The sequence below is a fragment of the Mesitornis unicolor genome, unplaced genomic scaffold (genome assembly GCF_000695765.1).
Source record: "Mesitornis unicolor isolate BGI_N332 unplaced genomic scaffold, ASM69576v1 scaffold36896, whole genome shotgun sequence".
Lineage (NCBI taxonomy): Eukaryota > Metazoa > Chordata > Aves > Mesitornithiformes > Mesitornithidae > Mesitornis > Mesitornis unicolor.
The window spans coordinates 269-8248 of record NW_010190928.1 but is presented as its reverse complement, the minus strand read 5'-3'; the positions used below and the strand labels follow the sequence as shown (position 1 = coordinate 8248).

General features: G+C 57.4%; 1 protein-coding gene across 1 annotated transcript; it reads left to right on the top strand.

The window, feature by feature from the left end:
- Window positions 1-3812: 3812 nt before the first annotated feature.
- LOC104542320 (proline dehydrogenase 1, mitochondrial-like) lies at window positions 3813-7160 on the top strand (the record flags this gene model as incomplete). Its single annotated transcript, XM_010186579.1, has 11 exons — window positions 3813-3847; window positions 4164-4313; window positions 4457-4521; window positions 4869-4985; window positions 5154-5233; window positions 5509-5590; window positions 5837-5929; window positions 6032-6178; window positions 6357-6532; window positions 6624-6722; window positions 7072-7160. Coding segments are annotated over 11 exons (1133 nt in total), but the record flags the coding sequence as incomplete, so codon positions are not given.
- Between the last annotated feature and the right edge of the window lie 820 nt (window positions 7161-7980).

Below are 7980 nucleotides of genomic sequence, written 5' to 3'. Positions count from 1 at the left end.
CTAGGAGAGCCTGGCAAAGCCACATGCTGGACCCCATGCCACCCTGCCTGAGCCCCAGTGGGATTCACTCCATCAAATGGGTAGGGGAGCAAAATGCCATTCTGGAGATCACCCAGGAGTGTCACAGAGCTGGGACAAAGCCCAGGGCAGGTGTGTGTAGCATTGGAAGGGCTGTGTTGGACCCTGGCCCATGCCAAGCATCATTCTGGGCCCTCCTTGGGGCAAACCCCCAAATTACCAGTCCTTCTGCCAGAGATGGTGCTGAGCTGGGCTGCGCATGGTTGAGACAGGTGAGTGGTTCAGGGCTCATGGCTGCATCCTTCCCTCCCATGAGCACTGTGAGGATTTACCCCCTGCCAGCTGGGAAGCAGAGGTACAAACCAGCGAGCTTTTTGGCTTCCTAGTACTCTCTGCTGTTGTTTCCCTCTGGCAGAGCTCCTACAGGCAGAGTTGTGCTGGGCTTACTAGTGCATACTGGAGATACCAGCAAGGAAATGCCCTTTCCTTCCCGGCAATGGGCCCTGGCCGCTCCTTGTAACAGCTTTCTGGTTGGGAGCAGCAATGCAAGGCAGGCACCAGCTGATCCTGCCTGCTGTGGGCTTGTCCCTGCCCTGCCTGGGCTGGCATCCAGAGCTGTGCCAGCTTGTCCCAGCAGCCCTTGGCATGTGCTGAAGGCTGCTGCCGGGTTGTGGTGACACAGCTGGAAAAGTGTTCTGGGTGCTGCTCTGCTCCCTGGCCAGTGTGTGGGCTGGGGGCTTTGGGATGGGTGCAGCCCTGGGTGGGGTGTGGAGAGGCAGTGCTGCAGCTGGGCAGGGGCTTCTGCTCTCCAGAGGAGTGAAAAAGAGTCCCCCTCCCCATAGTGAAGGTGGTTGTGATCCCCTTGTAGTCTTGGGGCCATTGCTGGTCCATGAGCATCCTGAGCCAGGTGGGAGTTGCGCTAATATGGAGAAGGACAATCCTGCCCCTGAGCACTGTCAGACACCTGAGCAACTCTGTGCAGCATGTGGACTTCGCTTCTTCCAGAGTTCTTCCATGGACACCTGATATCTGTCCCAACACGGGATTATGACCCAGCCTGGCCAATCAGCCTCCCAGAGCTGCCTCCTCCCCTTCTCATCCTGTTGCCATCCTTGCCCAGTGCTCTGTCTGTGGGTGCTGTGGGTCTCTGGGGTCACTGGGTGGTTTCTGTTTAGCCTGAAGCTGTGCAAAGAGGTCATGCAGTGGTCCTATACTGGTGTGCATGCTGGCAACTGGTAATGGGACAAGCTTGAAGGACTCTCTGCTACCACAAGCTTTGCTTTATTCCTGCCTGCAGGGTTTTAAGCATCACCCATATCACCTGTCTGGGCTTCATGTGACCATGAGTTTTGCCTTAGATGTGGCAATTCAGTGGCAACTTCTGCCTGGTGTTTCTTCATCCCCTTGCCAGACCCATCTGCTGACAAGCAAAGCAACTACACTGTGCTTGTAGCACCCTCCGGGGTGAAACAGATTATTGCCTACTTATTTCTGACAAGAGGACCTTTGTGCTTCTCCTGAGTCGGTTTATTTGAACCCAACCAAAAACTTTCTGAAAGCCCAAGTCTGCTGTGTCAGCTGGATTGCCCTTCCCAGCAACCCAGCAGGCTGCATTAAGTCTTCATAACTGGCTTTGCAGCACTTGGAGGGCCTGGCTAATGCACGCTTTCGGTGAGCATGAGCTCCTGGGTCCTCAGTGTGCCTTGCAGGTGGCTCCTTTCTGGTTATAGCTTGCCAGAAGCATTTGAGCAGCGCCTGGAGATGTGTTCTGTTGTGGGAGAATTGCTCTCAGTTTCACAGAATCACAGCATGGTTTGGGTTGGAGGGGACCTGAAAGCTCCCCCAGTCCAACCCCTGCTATGACCACAGGCACCTCCCACCAGCCCAGGCTGCTAAAAGCCCCATCCAACCTGGCCTTGAGCACTTCCAGTGAGGGGTTATTCACATCTTCTCTGGGTAACCTGTGCCAGTGCCTCACCACCCTCACAGTAAAGAATTTCTTAATATCTAACCTAAATCTACCCTCTTCCAATTTAAAGCCTGGTATAGGCTGGGTTCAGTGACACTTGGTTGGTGTAGGGATGGTTTTGCTGGCCAAGGCTAGTTACTGCAAAGCAAGCAGATGACATCCAGGAAGAGCTATTTCTTCAGCCGGAAGGAGCTTCCTTTATTTTGCTTGATGCAGAACAATAAAGCAAGGCACCGTGGCACAGCTTTCAATGCCACTCCTGGGGAGGAAGGGCTCAGTGTGGAATGCTGCTGGAGAGGGTGTGTTTGTCTTCAGGAAAGAAAAACACTTCAAGGGTGCCGTTTGTGAATTTAGCCGACTGCGTTCACCCTAGGTAGGTGGGAGGAGGGTTTGCTCCCTGCTGCTGATCCCCAGCATCTCGGATGTTGGATGTGAGGTGCAGAGCTGTCCTGCTGTGCTGCAGCTGGACCTGCCCATATGACCCATCTCTGCCAGGGTGTCCTCAGAGCCCCAGCAGTGTGTCCAGCTGAAACCTTCCCCTGCACCACGCTACCTGCTCCAAGGGGACCTTCCATCCACTGTGGGCTTTTGCTATCACATTGCATCCCTGGGTGTACGATGTCTCCTTCCTTTCCTCCACCCTCTGTATTCAGGGGCAGAAAGCTATTTGACTTGTCCTCAGGGTAGCAAAATCTCTGAGCAGAGCCTGCCAGCTGTGATGCCTGCTGCTCCCCATGAGCTCCAGCTGTTCCTGCCCCGGTTCACATCAGGCTTTGCTGCACTTTGAGCAATGTGGGGCTGTTCCTGGCTCTGGGAAGCAGGAGGGAAGGGTTCATCTCTGCTTGTTTACGCTTCCAGCAGCCCCTAATCCCTGTCAGCAGGGTTTCCATGCGGGAGAACATGCTCTGGGACCATGCCACATGCCTCTCTGCTCTCTTGTGTGAGTCCTCTGGCTCGCAACGGGTGGCTTTGCTGTTTGGCTGGCAGAGTGCTTTCCTGCTGTTGGGCATGGCCAGTTTTGGGACAGTGAGTCAAGACAGAGCTCTCCTGGAGGAGATGGCTCTGGTTCTGCTCAGGGCTGCTCTCCAGGTGCTGGCAGTGTTTCTAATGGAACACTGAGAGACCTTGGGTCTGTGGGCTGGATTTAAGGTGTCAGCAAGAAGGTTTAACTGCTCAAGCTCAGGGACGATCTCATGACTTGGCCAGTGTCCCCCTGGGCTGTTGGAGCCCTGTTATCTCTGTGGCAAAGAGCTTGAGCTTGAAATTACATCTGAGGTCAGCTGGAGTTGAAGCTGAGACCTTGTTTGTAAGCTGATGGCTGACGCCAAGGTGCAGAGGAGCATGAAGCAGCTGAACTGCAGCAGGGCATCCTATGGCTTGATTTGCCCTGGGTCTGGAGGAGCTCCTTCTTTCATGGTCTGGCCACTGGTGGGGTGGGAAGGTGCTCCACCACAGTGAGGATCATGGGCTGCTGTGGTCAGAGATCAAGCACCCGGCCTCACCAGGGCTGAGCTCATCCTTGCCATGGGATAGGCTGTTTGAGAGCAGCTGTGGACCTTGGGGCAGAGCATCCTCCCTGCTCTGCCTCAGGGCAAGGTAACGCTTGTGTGGAGGTTTGAAACCCCATTGCCTTCCATGAGCAGGTTTGGGACATCTTGGAGTTTGCACTGAGCAGTGTTTGATCCATTGGCGATGGGATGGCGAGGGTAGAGCAGGGTTCAACGCCAGACTGGTGGCAGGGGAACCTCAGAGCTGCTCTGGCCACTGGCATGGGGTTGTGGGGTGTTGCTGACCTGGCCCTTATCTTCCCTGTTTCTCTTCTTAGCTCCTGCACCTCTGCAGCCGAGAAGGAGATAGGAGGTGAGTGTCCCAGCCTCTCTTGCTGACAGGAGATAGCCTGAAGATCCAACTGATCTGGGCACTGTGGAGGAAGGACTCAGCTCCCATAGCCACTAAACATGAACTGATTGAAGAACATCTTGGTTCTTGGCCAACTCCTCAGCAAAGGCTGAGCCTTTGCTCAGAAACAGAGCAGACAGGGTGCATTGCAGCCCTCAGGGGCTCTTTTGAGGTCCAAGATGGGCCCTCTCCCCTGTGGTCATGGCAGAAGCTCCCAGAGAGGCTTGTAGGAGCTCAGCGGGGCTGCATGGCCCGTCTCCATCCTCTTTCACTCCAGGAGCAGAGCAAAGGGAGAAGCAGTACCGAGCCCATCGGGGATTTGCGGATCGCCGCGGTGGGGTCATCAGTGCCCGCACATATTTCTATGCTGATGAGGCCAAGTGCGACCAGCACATGGAGACTTTCCTCCGCTGCATCGATGCCTCAGGTAAATGCTCCACATGTCCTGAGCAGCTCCACTGTGCTTGGAGACTGCAGGGACCCTGCAGCCCACCACTGTATCTCGAGTAGCTCCCTTCTGCCCAAGCACCCTGCCTGTTGAGCCTGCTCTATATCTGTGGCTCCATCCAGGTGGCAGCTCGGAGGACGGCTTCTCAGCCATCAAGCTGACAGCGCTGGGCAGACCTCAGTTCCTGGTGAGTTCCTGGGCTGTGACCAGGACAAGGTGGGTCAGAGCCAGGGCCATGGATGATGCATCTGGAGGGCAGGTGGACACCAACAGGGTGTCCTCTGTGTGCCCAAGACCGCCTTGGAGGCCCTGCCTCAACTTTTGACATTAAGAGCTCAGAAGTTTAAGAGACCTCAGTGTGAGTGTATGGGGGGTCTGTATTACTAGGCTTGGCCCCTGTTTGGCTAAGGTCCCCTGCTGTAGGGTCAGGGTCTGCCTCAGGCTGGGCATGATCCTGCAAAGCCTTCACTGCAGGAGGCTCTGAACCAGCTGGGCTCTGACCCAAGTGTTTCACCTTGAGCTCTGTCCCTGCAGCTGCAGTTCTCAGAGGTGCTGGTGAAGTGGCGAAGGTTCTTCCACCAAATGGCTGCAGAGCAGGGCCAGGCTGGGCGGGCAGCGCTGGAGATGAAGCTGGAGGTGGAGAAGCTGCAGGTGAGGCAGATGATGTCTGAGGGACGAAGCCGTGCTGCTGGGGATGTGCTGCTGGAGGTGGCTGGTGGCCACAGGGATCCCAGAGCAGCCCTGCCCTGTGACACCTCTGAGCCTGGAGCAGTGAAGACCCCTGTACCCCCTTGACACTGATGCTTCTTTTGGTGGCAGGAGGCCCTGGCCAACCTTGGCATTGCAACCAAGGCAGAGAGCCAGCACTGGTTCACGGCCAAGAACCTGGGTGTGAGCGGGTAAGCTGCCTGCGAGCTGGGGGGTGCTGTGGGGTGGGGACACAGGGGGACCTAGTCCCTGTTCCTAGGGCAGGGGGGCAGCAGCAAGGAGAGGTCTCCAAAGGCCACCACAGGCTCAGCACAGCAGCCAAGCACAGAGGCGGGTTGGGTGGAGGTGACAACATGGGGCAGGGTGGCATGTGTTGTGCATCTGGGTTGCTGGTTGGGGTTGGGAGCTGGTAGAGACCCCCCTGCTCCTGCAAGACACCAGTACAGGCCTGGCTCTCTGCTCCCAGCACTGTGGACCTGCTGGACTGGAACAGCCTGATTGACAGCCGCACCAAGCTCTCCAAGCTGCTGCTCGTCCCCAACATACAGGTGGGTACCCATCTCTGCCACCCCTGGAGTGGCTTTGCAGGGAGGGTGCTGCCAGTGCGAGTCAGCCTGTCCCCATCCCCTGTTCCTGCTGCTGTTCTGAGGTTAGGGTGCTGCAAGGACTCGTCCCTCTGTGTATTTTGCCTCCTCTCTGCCTTTGGCCACTAACATGGTCCTCCCTGGCACAGTTTTCTGTCTGGTGGGCAGGACTGGCTGCAGGCAGGGTGCCACAAGCTGTTCTCATTTCAGACTGGGCAGCTGGAGCCTCTGCTTTCACGCTTCACTGAGGAGGAGGAGCTGCAGATGAAGCGGATGCTGCAGCGGATGGATGTCCTTGCCAAGGTCAGGGTGCTGGGGGAGCTGGGCTCAGGCACCACTGCAGTGAGGGAAGGTGTGTGGCAGGTGGCCCCATCAGACCAACCTATGTGTCATTCACCCCCACAGAGAGCCACGGAGAAGGGCGTCAGGCTGATGGTGGATGCGGAGCAGAGCTACTTCCAGCCAGCTATCAGCCGCCTCACCCTGGAGATGCAGCGCCGCTTCAACAGGGATCGGGCAATCATCTTCAACACCTACCAGTGCTACCTGAAGGTGAGGTCCAGCACGAGGCTGGGCAGGAAGGAGACCTGCTGGAGCAGCTGGATGGAGACCTCGGCTCCTGAAACCATGGCGATGCAGTGGCATGACTCCAGGGCTGGCTGGCTGGAGGTGCAGCATGGAGGTGGCACTGACGCGATGACCCTGTGCCATTTCTTCCATGTGGTCCCAGGAGGCTTACGACAATGTGGTGGTGGATGTGGAGCTGTCACGCCGGGAGGGCTGGCACTTTGGCACCAAGCTGGTCCGTGGCGCCTACATGGAGCAGGAGCGGGAAAGGGCAGCCCAGATTGGCTATGAGGATCCCATCAACCCTACATATGAGAAGACCAATGAGATGTACCACAGGTAGGATACAGCACCAGCCACGCTCCTCCCTCTTGCCCCGTCAGGCACTGGCTTGGGTGGCCTCACCACACGGCCCCATACTGTCCTACAGGTGCCTTAACTATATCCTGGAGGAGATCAGGCACAGCTGGAAAGCCAACGTGATGGTGGCATCTCACAATGAGGACACAGTGAAGTTTACCCTGCGCAGGTGGGTGCTGGGGGGAGGCAGCATGGTGTGGCAGGGACGGGGGGCTCGGGGGTTGGGAGGCCCAGCAGAGCTGCAGTGATGTGTGCTGTGGCTTGTCAGGTCTCCTCTGGGCTCACCTGGTGGGATCCTAGCTCCCAGCTCATGCTTAGGGCTTTGGTTGGGGCTTGAAGCTGGGGCGCGCAGCATGGTAGCCCACAGTGACTGCAAAGCCGGCCTTATGGCCCAGCCCAGCGGCTGTTTTAAAAACAAATCCCTCAAGTCCTTGCATCTCAGCATCCATCTGGGACGTGGTCATTGCCATGCTCTTGTACTTGGAGATGAAGCCCTAACACCGAGGCTTGGCTTGCAGGATGACGGAGCTTGGGATCCATCCCTCAGAGAAGAAGGTGTGCTTTGGGCAGCTGCTGGGCATGTGCGACCAGATCACCTTTCCCCTGGGTGAGTGCTGGGAGTTGGGGGACTTGGCAGATGTGCTTCTGCCCCACCTCGACCCCTGGGATCTCCCTGCGCAGCTGCTGTGGGGTCTGAAAGGTCGATGGAGCCAGGCTATGGGTCTGTCAAAGCAGGACTGGCTGAGGACAGTGCCTTGTGGCCTCTTCCACAGCTGTGTGGAGCACTGGGACCTCTGCTTGGCATTTGGGGAGAATGTAGGTGGAGAATCACATCTGTCTCCTGGAGGCCCCATGAGGCTGTGGTGGCCGAGCAGGGAGATTCCTGCTTTGCACTACAAACTGAGATCGGGGTACTCCCAGATGGGGCAGAGATGGGTCCTGGCAGCCAGCAAACTCCTCTTGTATCCCTTGGTCTGGGAGCATCGCTACGCTGTCCTGGACATCCACACGGAACCCTGGGCTCTCCACTAGCAGGGTGGCAACAAGTCCTTGTGTCACCTTGTCCTCTCCTCTGCTGCTGGCCCGGGCAGCGGAGTAGAGCTCCCAGGGGTGTGGACACAGGGACATGTGAGGGTCTGGGCAGTCCAGCTGGGGTCACAGGGACTGCTCCGCCTGCCCACACCGGTGTCCAGAGTGGAGACCCAGGCCCAGGAGAGGTGCAGGAAGCCGGCTGGGCAGTTGTCCAACATGGACGCTGCTCTGTCCTGGAGTTCCCCTCACCAGTGGGTTTTGGCCGCCAGTCCACAGCCTCCTCCAGTCATGCTGGAAAAATGTGTTAACTTGATGTTTCTGGTTGAACGCTTCTTTAATTGGCCTGGGCCTGGCTGCCTGCGTTCCCAAGGCTCCCGGTGACCTCTCCCTGTTCC